Source organism: Neofelis nebulosa, chromosome 12 (genome assembly GCF_028018385.1).
Source record: "Neofelis nebulosa isolate mNeoNeb1 chromosome 12, mNeoNeb1.pri, whole genome shotgun sequence".
In the NCBI taxonomy this organism is placed as follows: domain Eukaryota; kingdom Metazoa; phylum Chordata; class Mammalia; order Carnivora; family Felidae; genus Neofelis; species Neofelis nebulosa.
The window spans coordinates 12,126,038-12,148,551 of NC_080793.1; the positions used below are offsets into that span (position 1 = coordinate 12,126,038).

Here is a 22,514-nt window from a genome sequence, read left to right on the forward strand (position 1 = left end):
TTGTTACTTTCTGGTGCAGATGGAGCCCCTCCCCCTCTTTGTTCCACTTGACCTGAGCACCTTAGGGCAGCCCCTTTCCAAAAGAGCCCTTTCTAATTGGCTGTCGGCAGCCTCTCATCACGCAGCCTCAGCCAAGCTAAGACTTGGGGGCCACTTAATGCAAGCCCTTCCTGTGAAACCAAGAGGCCATCACCTCCCTGTGTTGTCACCAAGCAGGACCAGAGTCTGCAGCTGAGTGTGTGGGGTTGAATATAGATAGGTAGATCCCTGGAGTTTATTATAATAAAGTCTATACCTTATTATTAGTAAGTACTCCATTATTATTAAGTGCTGTATGTAGGACATTATTGAGTAATAATGTTCTAGACGCACTTGTGTTGCTTTATCTCCTTTACTCCTCCTAGCTACCATATCCCCATTTTACAGATGAGGAGATTGAGGCTCACAAATATTATGTGTGTTTCTTCCTTAATGCATTATTATCCGAGAGAGGACCACTTTGTTCCATTGGCCACCATTCTCTTTATTTGGCTAGGTTAAAAGCAACCAGTTGTCAAGTCTTTTGTGTGCAGAATTTAATGAGTACTAAAGGCGTGTGTCTTGACCGAAATATGTCTTTGTTTTAGCAATGAAAAGAATTGGAAATTTCCTTTATTATTTCATTCTTTAAAAAAAAAATTTTTTTTTTAATGTTTATTTATTTTTGAGAGAGCGAGAGACAGAGTATGAGCGGGTGAGGGGCAGAGAGAGAGGGAGACACAGAATCCGAAGCAGGATCCAGGCTCCAAGCTGTCAGCACAGAGCCTGATGCGGGGCTCGAACTCACAAGCTGTGAGATCATGACCTGAGCGAAGTTGGATACCCAACCAACTGAACCACCCAGGAGCCCTTCCTTTATTATTTCATTCCGACTGGGAGTTATTTTTACTTGGTAAAAAAAAATTATTATCATTTAAATGGGGTTTTTAAAATTTTTTTATTTGTACATTTATTCTCTGCCAAGCAACGTTCATGACTTGAGTAAAACACGTGGTCCATAGAGCACAAGCGGGCACCATCATCCTTCCAAAGAACCAAAGGAACCATTCCCTGCCTTTTGCACAGTGGGGTTTTTCTTTTCTTTATACTTTGACTTCATTCACCAGAAGTCCAAATTCAGTGTAAATTTCTGAATTTAAAAATATTACTTTTTGGTTCCTTAAGTGTTCTCCAAGTCATAAAATCCTAACTCAGACCTGGGTCTCATCATTCTTTGCCAGAAAGATAAAGGCTAAGAAAGATAGAGCATAAACACCTCATTCTCACAGACAGTAACATCATCAGGAAGCAAGTGTGGAGAAAGTGTCCACACTCACAAATAACAAAGTATGCAAATTAAAACAACAATGAGGTCTAATTTTGCACCTCTTAGATTAGCAATACATTTTTTTAAATGATAAGGCTAACAAGTACCATGAAGCTGATAACTCATCCATTGTCAGTAGTTGGTGTAAATTGGAAGGCAATTTGGTAGAATGAATAAAAAGGCTTAGAATGTTTATATCTTTTGACTTAGTAATTTTATTCCTAGGGATTTCTATAAAAGAAATAATCCAAAAGAAAGAAAAACTGCAATGTTTATCACTATGGTGTTTAGAAAGACACACACACACACACACACACACACACACACACACACACACACGGAATAGCCTAAATGCCCAGTAACAGTAGAGTGGGTTATTAAGTTATTATATAGCCACTCAATGAAATATTATGCATCTATTAAAATTATCATTAAAATGACTAGTACTGTGGAAATGCTTATAATATAGTAGGAGAAAATAGAATGTAAAATTATGCATGAGCTGTGATTGCAAGTAATTTTTAAATGTCTGCATGTGGACAAAGTGAATATGTAAAAATGGAAATAGCTGTGCAAGGTAATAGAACAAAAAGACGTTTCCCCCCACTGTTACGAATTGTTACCTGGTTTTTGTAATTTAACATGTATGATTTGGGTTTCTCTAATCCTTAAAAGTCAAAGAGCCAAGTTAGCCTTCTGCTTCCTCCATCGCCCGGAGGAGAACGGGCTCTGAACATCCCAGAGGGTGTGTTCCGGGGCAGGCCCCTTGGCCATGGGCCTGGAGGGAGCATCTGCACACAGCAGGTGCCGCGACCCCAACGCCAACCTCCACTGGCTTCTCTCTGCAGGACATCACCGAGAATGGCTGTGCCCCCACCATGGAAGAGCAGCCGCCAAAGACTGTGCCGTCCCCACTGGTGGAGACCAAGGACCCTAAGCTCCGAGAAGACCGGAGGCCAATCACTGTCCACTTCGGACAGGTATGTACCCTGCCCTTTGGTTTTTTAGCAGAAGCTATATATAGCACCTGCAGCAGACCGGCTTTCCACTGCCGCTCTCGTTGGCAAAACAGCTCCGTGGAGTTTTGCGCACCTTTGAACGTTTATTTGGTTACAAGCGTGTTTTGAAGGTGAACTCTCAAAAATTTTGAGACAGCGTGGCTCTGCTGGTAAACTAGCTCAACTCTTGAATGAAGTCATTAAATGCAGCTACCACCTCCCCCACTCCAAGGCACTCCGTTTAAGGTGCCTCCGTTAGCTAAGCATCTCATTAGAACACTTTAGCATCCCAGGCCCTTCTTTGCACCTTCAAATAAAAGGCAACAAGCGAAGTCTTAAAAAAAAAAAAAAATCAATTAGGAGTTCTTTATTAATGTACTTCCTGAAAATCAATATCGGGAGTGGTGCTTCTCAGAGTAAACACCCACGCTACTATCCTAGAGATCCGATTCTTTCACCAACTATTTTTGATGACCTGAGCATTTGAAAAATTGTCTTATTTGTTTGATTTTTTTCCCCCTTAAGTAAAACATTGTATTCTGTAGAAAAACGGAATTTTTAAATCTATTTCCAAGCGGTGGCTATATTTTAGTTGAAATAGATTGTGCACTCTCCCTTATTTCTCTCGAATTGACTCTCCTGATGAGCAAAAGTCATAATTATTTGGTTTGTGAAAAATGGCTGTCAGCAAGATGTGACTGTAACAAGAATTCGCAAGGTTATGTATTTTTAAATCGCTTGACTCTTTAGCCATTTATCAGATGGAGCATAATTAAAATAGCCTCTTTTATTTTATCTTAAATATGATTGCTTTTTCGTCACATAAAGGATCTAGATACATTTTTAAATGCCCTGTTTTTAACAGACATTTATTTATCAAGTGCCTACTGTGTACCGGCATTGAGCTATTTAGGAATGAAGAGAATTGATGAAATGGTTGCTTTGGGTTATTATTGTAAGGGGTGAGTTTGTTGACACATAAGAATCTTCCTCTGTAATCAGTATTTTCAGATGATACGTTCATATGTCGTAAAGTTGGGGGGGGGGGTTCACCCCTTTTCCTGATTTTACACTTAAAAGGGACGTGATGAAAATGGAAATGTAGTACAAGAAAGAGGCATTCTTGGGGGCAGTGCTCCCTTGGTTGAATGCTTATCTTCAGATTGTGTTTGTTGCTTTTGCACCCTCAAGAGCGGCCTCCTCCGGGGCTCAGGCCCTGCTGGAGACATCTGCACCCCATTTCCCTGGCGGTGTTTGCTGAAAGCACAGCCCCCATTGTAGCCAGCGTGGCATTCTAGAGCCAGCTTCCTGCTTTCCTTTGTCCTCATTCCTGCACACACTAACCTTCCCCTGAAAAGAGCCCCTCGCTGGAGTTTGAAGCCCATTACAGAGAAAGAGGGGGCGGGGGAGAGGGATTTCATGGTGTTAAACATTCCATTTTCGAAACACAAAAAAGGAGGCCCTATTTGAAATGGAGAAAAACCTTCTTTCCATTTCAGCAAGAAGTAGAGACGCTTTAATGTCATTCCCAGCTAAATGCAGAATAAGAGTGTATGTGTGCGGGTGGGGGATAAACAATTAAAAAAGCCACCCCAAACTCTGTTGAAATAAGAACTGTCTGTGCCTTCACAGGTCTGTAAACTGGAGAGGATGAAAGTGGCTTTTTCTCCCCGTTTGTCACTTCCCTCACGTGGCTGCCAGCATTATGCAAGTGTACAGGAAGGCAGGATTTTTTTTTTCTTAATGCATGCATGCGGATTAAGGTCAAGCCCCAAGTATCAGCCATGCAGCGGGCTCTCCCTTACAGCTGCAGCCACAGAGCCTACCCGCAGCCGCGAGATGCCTTAATTGAGACGTGCTGTCAAAGTGACAAACACATTTGCATACAGTCTACACTCTATTTATTTTCTCTGGAAAGGTCTACAGTCTGCTGTTGGTTGAACATTCTTAATCAGTTTGCCGTAAGTGAACTGCCAGCCAGCTCACTGCTGCCGGCCGCTTCTTCATTAGGTGACAGATTAGCTGCGGTGGGGGGATGGGCCGGGGAAACCGCAGACCCCTTTCTTTTAACTCTTTCCGGCTTTGCCCCTCACCCCCCCCAGGCTGGGGTGTCCTTCGGTGCTTTTCCAGGCACCCCGGTTTGGTGGGCCGCTGACCCGAACCCGCGGTGTTTCTAGAGCGCCTACTACTGGCAAGCAGGAATTTTAGGGACTTTCTATTCTCAAAGAACAGGCTTTCGAGTTCCACTTCAAAAATTTTGGCCACACCCTCCTACCATCTGTGCTATTCTTGTACTTGCTGTTTTTCTTTAAATAGGCTCAGACCTGACGTCGGTACCAGCTTTAGCCTCGTCCTAAGTAATGACGTTGACAGAATCACAGGTCTGACGTCTCAGTCCAGTTTTTTTCTCTAAGGCATATCGAAAAAATCTCGTTAAGTGTCCATCCATATGTCACCTGAAATACTCCTGTGACCCCAACAGTACACATTCTGTTTTTGGAAAATGTGTCATCTGTGCCCTCGCCCTTTGAGGAAGGGATCATTAGGCACATTTTAAGGATCCGGCACTAAAGCCCGGGGACCCAGGGGGACCTGGCCGGGGCCACAGTGCCAGCACCTAGGACAGTCCACCTGCGAAGCCCACTCCGGCTCCCTCACCAGGCAGGGATTTCAGCTGTTTGATGTGTCTCTTAAAGCGAATGTGTCCCAGCGAAAGAATTTGAACTAGCCAGACAGTACAGGCGAACCTCAGAAAGAGTTGGCCTTGGCTGTGCGTTTCTGTGGATCTCATTCTTTAAGGACGCTTAGCTTTCCATCTGGGCCAGAGACTGTTGAGACGGTTATCACATTCGAGGAGGAGTACGTGTGGCCAGCCAGGGGAGGTCGGTGGGGACACTGCGGGGGGAGGGGGGTGGTTGTGCCCGGGAGCTGGCAGAGGGAGGCCTTCGAGGAGCCGGGCGGGGCCAGAGCCGACTCTGCCGGTGGGGAGAGGAGGTGCTCTCTGCCTCTTTGCCTCCCTGCAGCTTCCTCCTCTGAGGCTCTGACCATCCCTCCATTTATTTATGCATCTATCTGTTCATCCGTGTCTTGAGACCTACCATGTACAAAAAACAATAATAAGTCCTTGGGGGGCGTAATGAGGGAGACAGACTAGCAAATGGACAGTCCACCCCTGAGTGATGAGCACCGATGTGGGGTGAGCTTGGGGCACTCTCAGAGCCCCCAGAGGCAACCCCTTCCCCCTGAGGACCGTTCCCCACAGTCCCAAGTTGGGCCCTATAATTAAAAAATGTTTTGTCAACAAACTGACCTCACAAAGGATTCGATTGTTTCCTAAAGCAGACGCACGTATGGCCGCTCATGTTGATGGTTCCAGACAAGAGCGAAGTAAATGGATCCTCAGTTAGCCCCTGCATCCTGATCATGTGTGCTTTCTCTTAAAGAGTTCAAAAACCTCAGGGGCGCCTGGGTGGCTCAGTCGGTTGGGCGTCCGACTTCGGCTCAGGTCACGATCTTGCGGTCCGTGGGTTCGAGCCCCGCGTCGGGCTCTGGGCTGACGGCTCAGAGCCTGGAGCCTGTTTCCGATTCTGTATCTCCCTCTCTCTCTGCCCCTCCCCCGTTCATGCTCTGTCTCTCTCTGTCTCAAAAATAAATTAAAAAACGGTAAAAAAAAAAAATTAAAAAAAAAAAAAACAAAAAACCTCAAAGAACTTGACAATGCCCGTTCCTACCTTGGGAAGTATTTAGGTTTAGAGAGGCTTTAAATACCTCTTTCTTCCCCTCCCAAGTTCGGAATAGTTGAGAAATAAGGCCCAGGAGATAGTCAAATGAGATAAGAATGCCAGCTTTTTTACTGATAAGGCTGAAAGGAGAATACTGTTTTAGACCTGAGGCCAGATGGGCTTGCTAAAACTTCACTTCAGAATTAAAAAGACCAAGCTACCCCACACAGGAGAAGGGGGACAGTTGCGGGCAGCGCCTGCGACTGGCTGCTCTGCAGGAGGGAGGTGCCAGGGTGCAGGGAGCGAAGCGCATGGGCGGTTCTTCTCCCACGCCCCCGCCCCTGGGGAAGCACTCCTCCCCCCTGGCAGGGGTGCAGAGAGAAGCTAAGGGGTCCCCCCCCCCAGCTTTTCTCTCCTGGGAGGGGGAATGGACATTCCCTCCTCTCCGTGGCGGTGGAGGGGTGAAGAAGCCGCGTCCTCCGCTCACCCTTCAGCCAGAACACCTTGCCTTGACCCCTTCTTTGGAGAAGTCCTCAAAGGTAGCACCACCCTGGAAACTGCTTTGCTCCCTGTGTCTAATAAGGTGGACAGGCCGCTAGGTGCTCTCACCTCTGTGCTGGTAAGGAAGAAAAGCACAACACCCGTTGTACAAATGAGGAAAGAGGCTCGGGAGACGCGTGCTTGAGTAGCTGATTCACACCGCGCAGCCAATGGCACCTCTGTTTCTCGGCCCCTACCCTGGCTGGTGGGACCCGACTGGCCGCACGAGCCTAGTGACTGGGTTCTAGTCCTGCTTACGTGCCGGCCACGCTATGCGTCTCAGAAGTAGGACAGTACCCCCCACCCCACCAGCAAAAACATCATGGTAAACCCCCTCCAGGGCCCCATTAGTGTGTTTCCTCCAGATGATTGGTCCTGCAAACTACACGATCGCCTGCCTTCCAACCTGGAGATCCCCAAAAGCGCATCGAAAGGTGCTCTGCTCTCCCACTTGAGCAGAGGCTTCTAAACCTCTTTAACATAAAGTTTGAAAAGCTGGCTAAACCGAAGCCCAAACTAGGCACTAGCGTGTCTTCCAGAGATCTGGGACAGAGTGGTTTGGATACACCCCCGGGAGCAAATCTTGGAATATGGTTGCCTGCTCGTCTGTGCATATGGAGAGCTCTTGCTTGACAAGCATGAGCTGGGCCATTTAGTGCCAGTCTCGCACTAGGCTGGAAAAGCTGCCCAGCCCGTGACTGCCTTCTCAGCACCGTTGGCTCTGAGTGCCCTGAGAAACCCCTTCTGCCCCACTGAGCTTGGAAATCACCCGAGATTCCTTTCAAGTTAGCCATTGCCTCCCAACCACCTCCCACAGACGTTCCCGTAATCCCCGGGCACCTCAAACCACAAGCCTGCAGTCTGAACACACACATTCCCCGCCAAACTCACTCCTCGACCTCCGTCTCCACCTCAGTGAATGGCCGCTCTCTCTCCAGAAGCCTGGGTCCACTCACGCCCTCCTCAGAGCCTCTCCCTTCCGCCTCCTGGACACTGCTCAGTCCCTCTCCTCTCCATGGCCTCCATCACAGCTTTGGTTCAAGCTGTGTCATCACTCAGATGGACTGGCCCACCGTCTCCTGACTGGCGTCTGGCCTCCATACTTACCCCCGACTACATACCCCACATGGCCTCTCAGGGTCCACTTGAAGCGTGTACAAGTGGCCTTGTCACCTCCCTGCTCCTCCCCACCCCCAAACATTCCCCCTTCCTCCTTGGCTTAGCACACAAGGCCCCTCATGGTCTACCTGTCTGCCCTCACAGCAGGACCCTTTTGAAAATCCTCTCCTGGGAAGAGTTAGCTTCTCCTGTCTCCGTGCTACCCTAGAACTTGGCACACGCCGTGCGTCTCGCACAGCCTTGTAATTATTTCTTTGATGCTCGTCCTCCCCTGTGAGAATGTGAGCCTCTGGAAAGTCTGCCACAAGACCTGGCTCTGAACTGGCGTTCCATAAACATCCTAAGGTTTTGGTATTGATGTGGATTTTTAAATTGATTAATAATTGATTGATTATTGTTTAAGTACTTGCGGTGTGTCCAGCCAGTCATTTGGTTTTATTGCAGTTGCTCTGCTTATAATTCTGTTCACGTGAAGAAGAAAAATGAATATTCCATTAGTGGCCAAAAACTACTTCCAAATCACTTTCCATAAATAAGGGGTTTATTTCCAAGTGGAAACAGCTTTGTATTATAGGAATTTAGATCCTCTTATTTTGTGTTTTTATGAGCTCCCAGGGTCTAGTCCCGTGTGCCTGGGGAAAGGAAGGCAGGGGAAAGAGGCAGAGGAATGGGGTACCCCCTGTTCCCAGGGTTGAGCCAGGGAGGAGGGGAGCCAGGGAGAGCAGTCAAGGGAAGGAAAAGTCTGGCATTCCTTGAATTACATAAAGCAAAGATTTTGTCTATAGAAGAGACTAAACTGCATGACCAAATGCAAAGGAAGAACTTAACTTGGATTATGGTGGGTTTTTTTTTTTTTTTAAGCTTTAAAGACATTCTTGGGGAAGTTGGCAGATTTGAAGATGGACTAGGATGTTAGTTGATATGATGGAATTATTGTTAATACCATGGTTGGTGGGGGGCTATCTTTATTCCTAGGAGATGCATACTGAAACATTCAGGGGCAAAGAACCGTGATGTCTAAAACTTGCTTTCAAGTCGCGTGGTCAAAATATTATGCGTGCACACACACGCGTATATACCATCCATTCACAGAGACAGAAAAAGCAAACACGGCCCGCGTCCCCCCCACCCCTCAAAATGTAACTACTGAAAAGGCAGATGCTGATCGGTTGCTGGGGGACAGGGTAGTAGAACAAAGCACAGGTTTTAGCATCAGGCGGCTCTGGAATTAAGTTTCAGCTCTGTTACTAACTAGCTGTTTGTAACTAACCTCAGTGAAGTGAGTTTCCCCATCTTGGGCGTGGGGATGATAGTACCCATGTCCCAGGTTGTTGTAAGGATTTAGCGTGATATTATCTGTCCAGCTAAGTGCTGCACATAGGCCCTCGGTAAATACGTGTATTTCTCCAGTGGGGAAGCAAGAGCCAGCTGGTGGTCACCCACTGACACGGCCCCCCAGCCAGCCTGGCTGCCCAGGCCCTGACCATCATCGTGGCTCTCAGAACCCATACCCCTCAATGGCAGCCTTCCTGCCTGTGTGCGCTGGTGACTGACCTGTGTCCCCACAGCTCTTGGTGGGAAAGCCAACGCCTCAGCTGAGCAGGGGTTGCCTCATGGAAGAGAGGGCGAGGGGCTGGCGGCATGGCCAGGAGATGGCGCCCGAAGGAGCAGATGTGACTAGGACAGCGAGCACAAGAGGCCGTGGGGCAGGTTGGGGCACCAGACGGGAGGAAGCCGATGAGCATCGTGGTCTGTAGTCCAAAGTCATTTTCGTGCTCTGATTCGTCAGCCGTGTTTTCACAGTCCCCAGAGTCCCCGTTGTTTCCAAATCCCGGTTCCCCTTTTTTCCATCGCCCCTCTTCCTGCTCTCTCAGCCATGTCTGTGCGTGAGAAGGCGGATGCTACTGTGGTGGTCCCCCACTCCAGCCCCTCTGGCTCCACTCCAGCTTTTGTGCCAGCTGCGGCCTGGCCACAGCCTACTCTGCCTTCAGTCCTGGTGGGGTGGCTGTCCAGAGTTGTTGGGACTCATTCACTGCCATTCCAAAAGCAGCGAGGCCCCTAATTGCTGGTGGGTCTGTCGGGCCTGGAGAGGGTGGCTGGCAGGCCTGTCTTTCCGCGCGGACTCACTTTTTCAGGAGCCCCGGCTAGCCCAGAGACAGCTTTCCAATGGAAGGTTAACAAGGCCAGGGTTTGCTCCTCTGGGCACACATGTTCGATTTGGGAGGGGAACCTTGCCAATCAAAGAGAGAACTCAGATTCCGGAAATTCATAACAAGTGGAAAACTCAGGAGAATTCTGATTAAGCCTTCTCAGATGCTATTCGTCTCGTCGCCGGGAGCTTGAGAAGGCCAGAGAGTTCAGCACTGCGGGGTGAATTTCCTGATGCGCCCTGGAAGGGCCGGGAAGTGTCAGCAGCCAGGAGAAAATCCGGGTTCGGACAGCAATGTAGCTGGCTAAGCTACAGCACCTGGTCTCCACTCAGCACACGTGAGGATGGTCAGCTCCCTCCCTGACCACCCACCTTCCAGAACTTTTGAGCAGTTTACCAACAGTTTGAGCACCTCTTGTATGCGAGGCATTGGATGGTCTCAGGACAGTTGTGGGAGGGGCGTGAGGACGAATTGCTCATGTCGCGCCCGCCAGGCACTGGGCGGAGACCCGGAGAACTGTGTTCCAACCCCAGGTACGGTGCTCGGCAGTACCCACAGGTTAGCCCACAATCCTTTCAGCCACCTGGGGGAGTTTCAGGTATTCTCTCCCCTTGCAGAGGGGAAGACGGGCCAGACAGAGCGAGGATGGAGACTTAGCCAGGGTGTACAGCTTAGAAGCAACAGTCAGGATTCCAAGCCATGTCGTTTGTGACTAGAGCTTGGGTTTGTACCCCAGCTCTGTGCTGAGAACACGGCATCTTTGTTCTGGTCGCCCCGGTATCTGCTTTTACCTCATTCCTGTTTCGTGAGCTTCTCTCACTGCCCTTGGCCTCCCCCAAACCTGCCCCACCCCAGTTCTACCAGGACGCCAGCCCACTGTACCCATACATCCCTCTATTTCTGGGGTCACACGTTGCTCTCCTCAACTGGTCTGTGAGGCATAGGGACATCAGAAAACATCAGCAAGCAATGAGATAGGCAGGCCCTTTGGCCCTCCAGAATATGGGACCCTCCCCAGGATTTCCCTCCCCGATCACAGACTCACCTGGTGGTCGGAGAACTTACCCAGTCTTCAGGGCTCTGCCGGAATGACCCCCCTCTCAAGCTCCCCTGCCCACCGCTGAGCCTTTTGGGCTGGAAGTACCTGCCATCCTCCACGTCAGGCCAGTGCTTCTCCCCCTGTGAGGCTCTGCTAAGTGCCCTCCAACCTGGACAGGGTCCCATCCTTTCCTCTTGTCCCCAGCACACAATTTGTACTCGTTCATTCCACTGCTCTTCCTGGGTATCTGCTCCAGGCCAGATCCCATGCTGGGTGCCGGGGGGAGCCCCTCGGTGAACCAGCTCCTACTTTGTCCACTGCCAGGAAGGAATGTCCTTCCTCCTCTGTTCCTCCTGACAAAAGCCCATCAATGTTTCAGGGCCCCCCTCAAGCCCCTCTTTCCCGAGGAGCCCTCCCTGACTCCTCCAAGCAGAGCTCTTCCCTCCCTGCTCTGGATCGGCCCCATCCCCATGCCTGACACACTGTCCCGAGACGGGGACGGTATCAGCTTCAGCTCTGTGACCTTGGCAGCCTCACGGGGCCTGGCACAGAGGACTTGTCCAGACAGCGTTTGGGGAATGACCGAGTGCTGAGTGAGTACGTGAAAGGTGGAGAATTGCAGGAAAAGGTGGGAGTAGCTCCGTGCACGCCTTGAGCAGCCACTCAGTTCGGCAGAGCAGGAGAAACTGAAAACAGGGGTGGCTGGTATTCTGAAGGGCCTGTGTTCCCTCTGAAACCCCCGTGCGCGGTGCCGTGCGTGAGCGACAGGCCTCCTGCGTCCCCCGAGTCTGTGCACGCTCCACAGCGTGACAGCGGGGCCTCTTTGCCAGAGGACTGACCAGAGCCTAAAAACAGCATTTCTTTTAAGGTCTGTGCTGGAGCAGCTCCGAATCCAGCTCCCTGCCAGCGAGATATTGAGCCCAGCAGGACAAGAGCAGGAAATCTGATTCAGCGAGACCAGAGGAGGCATTTTCTCAGATTAGAATTCTCTGTGCCAAAGGTGGGGAGTTTATCACGGTAGGGAAGGGGAAATAAAACATAAAATATTGAAAATAAGTTATTTCCTACAAGCAAGATCCTCTGGGAGAATGGACTCGAATGGTGTCAGGGGCCATGCCGGGAGTCCCCACCCCATGGCCACAAGCGTGCTATGCCAGGAGCCGCCTGTCGTGTTGTCCCCCGTCCATCCCTAAGCACATCTGTGAACTAGGTAAATTATTAACCTGGCCATGCCGAGAAGGAAGGGATGACAGACTGAGCAGTGGCACCATAAGGACGGGTCAGGTGGACTGGGTTGGTTTTCATTATAACGTGGACCTACTCTGGGATTCAGGCCTCTCACCGGCAAATCACCTCACTTAATCTTCTCAACAACCCTGTAAGATTGATACAGTTATTATTATCTCCAGAAAGCCAGTCCCAGAGAGGTTAAGCGACTTGCCCAAGGTCACACAGTAAGTGGCAGAGCAAGAATTCCACACCAGGTCTGTCTGACGCCGGAGACCAGGCTCTCCCCTCACTCTGAGCCTCTCGTCAAACTCTCGCCATCATTTCCGCCTGGTTTAGACTCCAGCAGTGTGGACAGGATGGCCGTGGGGGTCAAGGGCACTTTGTTCTGCCTCTGCTCATGGCTGCTGCCTGGATTTGGGACCTGGCTTTCTCCCCAGAATAAACCTACAGAGTCCCGGATTCCTTGCCACCATGGAGTGAGGAGTGTACAAGGAACAGTGATGTTGCCCTTCTGGAATGCCTGGGTACTGGGTGCTTGCCTTTTCTCACGTTATCTTACCCAGACTGATGCAGTGCGGTCTAGACCGCCCTCCTCTTCAGTAGGGTCAAGGGCCTCACCCTAATCCCCTGGCTGGTACGATGGATTCAGACTCAGAGCCCCAGCTGCTTCTCCCTTTACCTCCAGGCCCCCTGACCTTGGGGCACCTTGGCAGCAAAGGCTGCGTGCCAGCCTCCTGCACACTGGATCTGGGATCGCCCTGACTGTGTCCCTCATTTGAGCTATTGCTTTGCCACGTTGGTTTTATCGTCAGTCTGCTTGGTTCTGCGTCTTCTGCAGTGTTGCGGTGCGTTTGTTTGTTGATACTGCAGAGAATTTTAAAATGTAATCAAAGTACGAAAACAGAACGTATAAAAGGGACTGCTCCCAAGGGATCGTTGATTCTATCCCACTTGAAATGCAAAGTGTGGTAGAGGATTATCATTGCCTGGGAGCCGTTGAAACTGAGTTTCTGAGGTGTTGCTCCCCATCAGTCATCCGGTTCCATGGTTACGGGTACATCCCGGCCCTCCCTGGGATGCCCCGGTCCCAAACTCCTTCTAGGTGGATCCCTGTTTGCACTCTCTTTCCGGAGAAGAGACAGCAAAATCTTTGCAGAGGGCCAGTAGGTGGGGTCTTGGCAAGATGGTGCCTTGAGGCCGGCTGGAATAAAGCAGTCAGGAAGCCCAGGAGACTGTCACTTCCCAGGCCTGCTAACCAAGGGGTTGTTCTTTCTACAGATGGGGGAAGCAGGGTGGGAGGGAAGCTTCTGCCCCAGGGCTATCTCCCAGACACCTTCAGTTGCCCAAGCCATGATGACCAGCTAAGAATTCTTCTTCCCCTGCCGCCCTTCTGTCTTTGGGAGTAAAAATCCTGAAGCCTTGGAGTTTTGTTTTTTTTTTTTTTGCCAGGCAGAACTCTGAGTTATTCTTTTATGTCCTCATTAATGCCTTCCTTCACTTATCCAACATATAACGAGGCGTATCGGCTGCAAGCCCTGTCCAAGGCCCCAGGGTCACAGAGGAATAAGATATGGTCCTGCCTTCATGGCATTCTTTCCAAACCATACGGAGAGAGAAATGCTAATGGACGTAGTGTACTGGCTGGAGAGGGGCCCTAAGATGTTTGGCCGAACCAGGGCAGGCTTCTCAGAAGAGGTGACATTTCTGCTGCATCTTAAAAGATAAGTTGTATATTAGGTGGAGGTGGAGGAGGAGGGCATTCCAGGGAAGCAGAGTGACCTATGTAAGGATAGGAGAAGCTGACTCTTCAGAGAAGAGGGGGGCTAACACGGGGAAGCAAGAGGCCAGGAAGCAATTGGCAGGGCTGGGAGCCAAACCGCGGAGGTGGGCAGTGCCCAGGTCTCGGGGGAGCTTAAAATGCATCTTGTGGGTGTCAGGGAACCAGTGAAGATTGTATTTGAGGGAGTGGCATCCGGGGACTTTCTAGGCCACATGGGAAGGGGTGGGAGGCGGGTGAAGCAGGGAGGCTGCTGACGAGGCCTTTAACTCACAGTCAAGAGCTAGTGGGAGTCTGACCTACGACCCCGCTTATGGGGGTGAAGAGGAGGGAAAGGTTTGAGAGAGATCCCGGAGACACACCCTGGTGGTCGGCTGGCTGCCCTCCGCGGGAGCTATTGAAGTTCACCTTAGAATGACCCAAGGCTAGACACAGGCTGAGCTTCTCTTCCGCCCGCCAACGTGCTCTCATGAGATTTGAGGCACAGCCCATGAGAGCGGGAGTATCTGTCGGGGTGTGCAGACCCAGTGGACATCCCCCTCCGTAGCCCAGTGTGAAAGGTTCTGCCGAGGGACAGAACGGCCAGCTTGGGGGAAGTAGGGTACCTCTCTGTCCCGCTTTTGCCCCAAGGCTGTCTACCAGCCGCCTTTCTTTTTCCACTCTCTCTGGGTCCCGTCACCCATACCTTATTCCACCCTCTCCCCCTTCCCGGGGTGTGGAGTGTTACGGCTCCTGCTCTCTGGGTTGCCAGCTTTCCAGTGTACCAGGTCATCTCTGCCAAGGATGATGGACGGTATTATGCTAAACTTTACGGGCAGCCCCTTAAAATGCAAGCCTCTGCCCGTGATGGATGGAGAACATCCGGTTGTTTAGCCGACCACTTAAGGTTTGTTGCAAACCTGCAAGAACCACGCACAGGCGTCTTGTTAGGCCCGTTGCGACAAGGACCCCATAAATAAATAGCAGAGCGTGCCTTGGTGCGTCAGGGCTGGAGTATGGACATAGAGGCACCGTATAAATAATACATATTTACAAAATAAATACATCAGTATGTTAGTATATGCAGCCATAACCAAATCACCCAGCGTAACAACCCGAAAAGCGCCGAGGGTCGGCCACGTGATTGACTTCCATCCATCAGTGTGTATCAGTGGAAGGGAGGGGGTCCTCCTGCCCGCTGACCCCGAGGCCTTTGTATTGAGGCAAGTGGTGAGGATGCAGGTGGGAATCCTGGCACGCAGCTTTCCTGCCAGGGTCTGCAACCTGCCGCGGCCGTGTGTTCCTACAGATGTCTCAAGGTCTGCCACCAAACAGAAGGCTGATTAGCACCAAGTTGCAGGATGTAATGGGTTGTGCCTACAGGAAGATGGCTGGCTGGGGTGGGGGGGTGGGGGGGTGGGGGTGGAGAGGGGAGCGGATTTTCAAATTCCGCAGATTCGCTTCAGCTTACGGAGAGAGCCCATGGGTCGACGTTCCGGGTGACGCGTAGCCGAGGCCTGTAACCTTCAGCCTTTCGCCCTGAAGGTAGGGCTGGGCTTTTCAGAAGGTCGGCTCCCCATCTCTGCTGCCCCTTTCCGAGCCGTGAACCCCACTGGGCATCTGGCTCCAGCATCTGGAGCTCCGAAGAAGCGGCCGGCAGAATGGCCACTGGAGCGAGCGCCCCTCCCCTCGCTCGTAATGGCACAATGCTGGATTTCAGTATTTTAAATGAAAAGTATATGCAGTTAGCTGTGCGCTGACAATGTCCTTGAGGATTTGACAGTGAGATTTTCCAGTAGTTGGTCTTCGTTAGGATCCTGGCGGTGTTTAATAAGGCAGTCGAACTGCTGGCACCTTGGGTTCCTGTTTGTTCTCCGAGGGCTCTGGGGCTGCTGCGGTAAGCACATCGACCAGAGCTGATCATTACAAGGGCGTACGCCACCATGAATAAAAATGTCACACGTTTTCCCATCTCACAGCGGTACAAAATGTCAGTCCTGTCAAACACACATTGCAGGGAGCTGTGTGCAGTCCGTACAAATTGGAGAGCCGCATATTCCCCCGGCCTTCTGATATTCTCCATTTGAAGCTGAAGAAAAACAGTTGTTAACCTATTAGCTAGGATTTTAAACTCTGCTGAGGCGGTGGAGGGGTAGACTTTGACACAGATAGAAATGTATTCCAGGGTCCAGGAATTTTAAAACCAGGTCCTCCATCCATTTGTTCCGAGGGAGGGGGAAAAAAAAAAAAAAAAAACCCTCTGTCTCCTGAACCTGACTGTCTTTCTTTAACAGACACACTGGGGAAACTTGGGGATGTTTCACATCTGGGCATCGTATTGCTTCTCACTTTTGCATTCCTCTCAAAAAGTCTCCTGCTTTTCGGCATGGCCCTGGGGCTCAACCTGTTGGACCAGGATACCTCTAGGTTGGGAGTTTTTCCTGATCAAAAGCATGCCGGAGATGCCGCCGGCCTTCTGGGCATAGCGGCTGGGGCCCGGGGACAATGACTAGTTGGTCTGGGTGAGTCAAATTATGGGCGATGGCCTCCCTGATCATTTGGTCCCGGTTCCACAGTCTTGGGCAAGCAAGTACTTTGCACTTAACCACGCGCCGGCCTTGCGCCCAGAGCCGGTGGTCCAGGTGTGAACTGGATGCGGTGCCACCTTTGAGGGGCCCAGTGTCATCAGGAGAGGGACAGAAGAAAGAAGCCCGGCCCTGCGGAGCCAGGAAGAGACAGGTGGCTTCCAGGCAAGGGGCAGAGGCCTGAGGGATGAGAAGGATCCATCGGGTAGGCAAGAGCAAGAGGGGCACACGAGATGAGCATTTGACCGTGAAGACGGGTGGCACAGGACGGACAGGGCGGGGTCTGTTTGGGGCTAGACAGAAGGGGCTGCTTGTTGTGGGGTGAGTCATGGGGCTGGTGGGGGCAGGGCTGGCCTTGGACAGCCTGCTAAGGACAGTCTGTGGGGCTGGGCCCAGCTCCCCTAGGCGGCGAGCGGACCAGGGAGAGCAGTGGAGAGGCTTTCGTGACATCAGGCTCTCTGTCCAGAGGATGCCGTGCAGTTCTAGCTGTACAACTGCAAAATCAGGAGAAGATTTTTATTTTAATTTGCTAGTGGCGTACTGCTTGGGGTGGACATCATTCCGGAGATGATAAATTAGCCTCGGTTTTGCTGAGCTGGCCCTGGCCCTTAAATGCACTGAGCAAACCCTCACCGAGTCAGGACACAGGCCCGGTGAAATGCAGGTGGCTGCAGAGGTGAACGCTTCTGTGTGGTCAGAACAGACGTTAGCAGGGCAAAAAGCTCAAAGGATAGTGTGGGAGATCTCCCCAGGGAGAGGAGAGCACCCTCGGCCTTGAGGGGATACGTTTCTGCATCTTCCTTCTGCTAGTGGGATATCGGGTCTGATGGAAGGAATGTGGGCTTCTTTGGAGTCAGACGTACCTGCCTGGGCTTGGATCCTGGCTCTGCCACCTGTTAGCTGTGAGGTCTGGCCTGGGCAAGTCACTGAGCCATGCGGCCTCAGTTTCTTCATCTACCAAATGGGGATTTTTCCCCATTTTTCCCTTCTCTGCAGGGTTGTTGATGTCATTAGAGGCCTTACGTGTAACGCTCCTAGCACAGGCCCCGGTATGTAGCAAGGGCCGAGAAAATAGTAGCCCATGTTGATATCGCGGGAGTTTTGTCTCCCGACATCTGGAAGCCCCTCCCCATGACCCCCCACCTCCTGGGAATGTCACCCAGGCACCCTTGATGGCATCCCCGATGGCTACCCTGGTGTAGGTAGCAGCGAAGCACCCGCCTCCTGCTTCTGTCTGGGCGGAGAATGGTACGCGTCAGCAAAGCTCCCTGCCCAGCCACCAGCCGCATCTGGGGCCCGACCTTCGGCCACCAATGGGATGCCACCTATTCAGACCAAGCAGCTGCACCTGACTAAAAACAAAAGGCACCCCTCCCCCACCCCACTACCGGCCCTCCTCTCTACCCCCGCCTCTGTCCCCCAAGCGGCTGGGGTCACCCGGCCCCCTCGCAGCCTTCCTCACAGCTGCCTCGCCGCTTTTGTTCAGCATGTGAACTTCCCCATCAGCCAAGCTCCTTGCACGGGAGGTAATCAGGGATCTTGACAAGGCTTCAAACCACAAATGCCACTACAAATTAACCAGCACCACTACAAAATACTACTCCTGTCAACATCAGGGAGGAACGCACCGCTCTTCGGGACCGGGCTGAGATGTCTTTCAGCTCCACACTCACTGCGGAGAAAGTGCCCGGGACCAACCTGAGAGAATGGCCTCGCAAGGTGACCTGTTGAGGGGACTGTAACCTAATAAGCATCCCCTTTCCGGAGATGATGGCTTACAGACCTAGTGGCAGGTGCCACGGCTTCTCTCAGAGGACCACCTTTGGTCCTGAGTGTCCCCTCACAGATGATGCCTCGGGACGGCAAGTCACGGCATGTCGAGACCCTCCTCTGCCCGACAGCCAGCCTCACTGACTTCCTAACTATGTTGTGTGAGTTTTAGCAAGAGGCTTCAGTTTCTACGTCTATAGAACGGGGATCATGATGGAGCCTCTGTCCAGAGTTTTAGGACTGACTGGGATATTTGGAGTAACACTGGCCCATCCAGGGTGCTCCAAGATAAGAGCCCCCCACCAATGTCCCTTTCCCATGTACAAGCACCTCCTTGCCACCCACTGTGGGCAGGTTGGAAACTTCATCCTCGGCCGTGATGTAGAAAGTCCACCCTGTGCCGCATCTTGTAAGGAGCGTCTCTCCAAGATTACAGCCTGGAGCATGGAGGTAACTCTGCAGGTGCTCAGGGCTAGAAGGTTCTGGAATCCTGTCTAGGGGCCCAGGGCCCTGCCCAGCGCTGTACCCCGGGACACCAGCGCCCAGCCCCTCCAGCTGTCCTTGCTGAAACGCTGAAGCAGAGGCAGGCATTTGATCCTCCCACAGGCAGGACCAGCTCTCAAGGGTGGACGAGAGGACTGCAGGTAATGACAGGAGTTAGGAAACAGGTAGGAGCTGTGCCCAAAAGAGCTGGTTGGGCATTTCAAAGGCGACGCTCTCCACAAAATATAGCCCCAGTACAGTCCTTTTCGGAGGCATATCAAAAGGAACCTTCTTTTATTTCCATATCTTGCATAATAGCAGCTTTCTAGTCCCGAGGAGTAGAGGAGGCCTACTCTCAGCCCAGAGGCCCTTTGTAAAGCCACAGAACGCTTTGCCTTCCTCTCCCAACCAGGGCCGTCTCATGCACAGGTCAGAGAATTGATGTGGCTACTAGCCAGGAAAATTAACCCGGTGAACTCTTTCCTCCTTAAACAGTGACAGAGTTTAATTGTGAATTTCCTCTTTCTCCCTCTCCATTCCTGGCAACATATCTGGTTGGGGCACATCCCTAGGGTAGAGAAATCCCAGGCATCTATCCAGCCTCCCCTTGGGGGACGCTGGGGCAGCTTCCTTATGGGCTACACAGAGTCTGACGGGGAAGAGGCAGCTCAGAGCACCATTTGGACATAGGACCCGAGACCTTCAGCTGCCATCAGGCACATGCACTATCTCCAGCCCTCAGAAGGGGGAAGTGCAAGGGCCCTGGCTGCCTCCACACCCCAAGCTTTGTATGCACAGCCTTCTGCTTTCAACAAAGCTCGTGGATCCCGTGGGCCTCCGGCATCTCTGTTCTTATGCCTCCCTTGCCATGCCACCAGTCTCTGATTGGGGTCTGGCCTATCTCCCCACTGACTTTGACATTTCACCTTCTATGTGGCCTTAGGTAGCACCTGTCCCTCCACTCCCTCCTGCCCCTACATTCCCAACAGCCTAATGGCGATGCTGATTGTGACCTCGAAGCATGTTGAAGGGATAGTCCAAGATGTGTCCCCCTCGGGGACTGAGTAAATCCATGCTTTGCTTCCTAAACAGCCAGCCCCTCCCACTCAGATCACAGGACCCCGCCCCGACCCGCAATTGACTTCAGATGAGCTCTTTGACCCTCTTCCGGAGGCCTGTCATCCATTGCCCTATGTGGCCCTGGGCAAGTCTTTGCCTCCCCTCATCTGTGAAATGGGGTAACGACCCTCGTTTCCATCCAGAGGATTCCCCCGGCAAGCAAGCAAGCAAGCTGGTTAGACGCCATACCACACAGGCAGGCAGTGCTCTGGCTGTGCCTACTGTGCAGGCTGCCCCCCCACCCCGACCCCCACCAAGCACGCACTGCACCCTCTGCTCCAGGGCCGTGCCTCCAGTCAAGCATTTGCCACCCGGAGCCCTGTGCAGGGCACCCGCTCATCCATGCCGCCCAGGTAATTAAGTTGATATTCCAACACGGCTTCCCCTCCTGACCTTTTGGAAACAATGTGTTTTGCTGCATCAACAAATTAACTGCAAATCAGATGCTGTCCTCATAAATGTGGGGCTTCGTAGCCAATGAACATACTCACCTGGCTCACACGGCTGACCGATACAAACGCCAAGGGCCGGGCAGAGGCCAAAGCGTTCCTCTCTTCTCTGGGACTTCCGTGTCAATCACACTTTCGGGCTTACTCTGTCACGTTTACATCGCGCAGTAGTCAGGTGGCCGGGAGCAGTGAGTTCACAACATGGAGGCCTGGGCAGGGCCCTGTGGCTGGGCAGAGGGGGGGAATGCCTGTCCTTAGAAGCCCACCCATCCTCCTCCTCCCATCCAACTTCTACACCAAGGCTTTGATATGTCCCCCCAACCCCTTACCTAAATCCTTCCCGACTGCTCCCAAGAGAAAAACCACACTCCTTAGCCTGATATTCAAGGACCTATATTATGTGACCCCCACCGGCCCATCCAGGGTCCTGGCCTGACCTGTCTTCACATTTATCCTTGCTCTAGCCATGTTGGGCCACCGTAGTTCCCCTGTACCGTGCACTCGAACTCTCTACCACCCCTATCCAGTAGAGAAGCTCCCCCTGTGGACCTCCACAACCTCCACACCCCTCTATCCCCCCTGCATCATCACCCATTCTATCAGAGTGGGAGGCCTTGGAGGACAGGACTGTGTCGTCTTCACTGATGTGCACTGTTTGTTAAATGAATGAACAAATGAATTTCAAACCTCCTTTGGAAGGCACTGGAAAGACGTGCTCAAGGAAGGAAGGGGAAGATGTGAGTCACTCTCTCATGCACGTTTTCTCCTAGGCACAGACCTCTAACAACAGATTCTGTCTGCAGACGGATTAGAAAAACCACATCAGAAGGGATTCCAGAGGACTTTGGAAATTTGGGTTGACAAGGGTAGTGCAATGCACTAAGAATACCTGCTTGTTTAGTTCCTGCTACTAGCTGTGTGACCTCATACTAGTCCCTTAACCTCTCTGGGCCTCCTGTTTCCTGCCACTATAGCAGAGAAATGATCCTCCTTTAACTTGCCTCACTGAGGGATAGGAGTCTCAGAGGAAAGAGGAGAAGCAGAAATGCTTTGAAAGGAAAACACATCGTATAAATAAGAGAGATTATTATTAAAATCCAGTCACTTTCAACAGTGCCTTGCTGACAATACAGTCCCTTGGAAAACCAAGGTCTTCACATCCACGGGACCTTTCTGGGAAGACTTGTCAGTCCAACAGGGGAAGAGGGGATTGGCTGGTCCTGTTCATCATCAGGCGCTGGGCCAAAGCCCCCAAGGCCACAACTGAACTCCTGTTGTAGTATCCTTACACCAGTGCATGTGACTCAGGAGTTATTTCCATTTTGCGGAAGAATGAACTGGGACTTGGGTTAAATAACTCACCCAAGTGGCAGAACCGGTATTGAACTCAACTGGAAAACGGCAGAGCTGACACATGAACCCACGTCTTTCTAGCTCGACGTATATCTCTTGGTTTTAGCCCAAATACTCTTTATGAACTCGGAAAGGTGTTTTTCTACGATAGGTCAAATGCCACCAGACCATACATTTCTTAAGGACAGGAACTGTGTCTTACTCTCCTGAGTCTCTGGGCCCTGGCCCCTGGCCCCAAGCAGTTGTTCCGCAAACATACGTAGGAGGAATGCTTCTGCTCTGTGAGCATGAATCTGCTTCCCTGATTGGACACAATCTTCAGGAAAACAGGTGTATGTGTTGATTATCAAAACCTCCAGCCCCACCATCCCTCCTACCCTAGCCCAGCTCAGGAAGTGCCAGATGAAATGCTGAATGGAACTCTTCTTAGCAAAAGATTGCCAAAGGCCCAGCCTTTTGAACTCACTTAAGAAACAGCAGTCAGTGTAGCCGCATTTTGATCCAGTCAGGGAATTGAGGGCCGCGTACAACGTGATTTCTGTGCACAGGTGCCCGGACCTGGCTTTCTCAGTGCTCTGCTCCTTCTGATTTAAGGCTCTTCTGGTTTTGTCTCCACCTACTCCAGCAGTGGGAAGCACATTGGTTCCAGAGTTAAGGCCTGAGACCCACTCCCAGGACTCCCCAGTACCAGTTGGGGCCATGAGCGGGTCACTTTGCCTTGCTGCAGTCTGTTTCCTTGTTCACAGATAGATATGCTCCTCATACTAGGGCCATGTGAAGAGAAGAACAGGCCGGTACCGGCCCTGGACTGGGGACTGCGGTGCAGAGAAGAATGTGAGCGGGTCTCTGCCCTTAG

At 51.5% G+C, this 22,514-nt stretch overlaps 1 protein-coding gene across 20 annotated transcripts in view; it reads left to right on the plus strand.

Moving 5' to 3' along the window:
• The window catches only part of DENND1A (DENN domain containing 1A), a 513,465-nt gene that overhangs the window by 458,551 nt on the left and 32,400 nt on the right, over positions 1 to 22,514 (plus strand). For all 20 annotated transcript variants that reach the window (XM_058694192.1, XM_058694190.1, XM_058694195.1 and 17 more), the window contains one exon: positions 2,194 to 2,325. In XM_058694192.1, the coding sequence (XP_058550175.1) occupies positions 2,194 to 2,325 (132 nt within the window). The remainder of the gene's footprint in view (positions 1 to 2,193; positions 2,326 to 22,514) is intronic.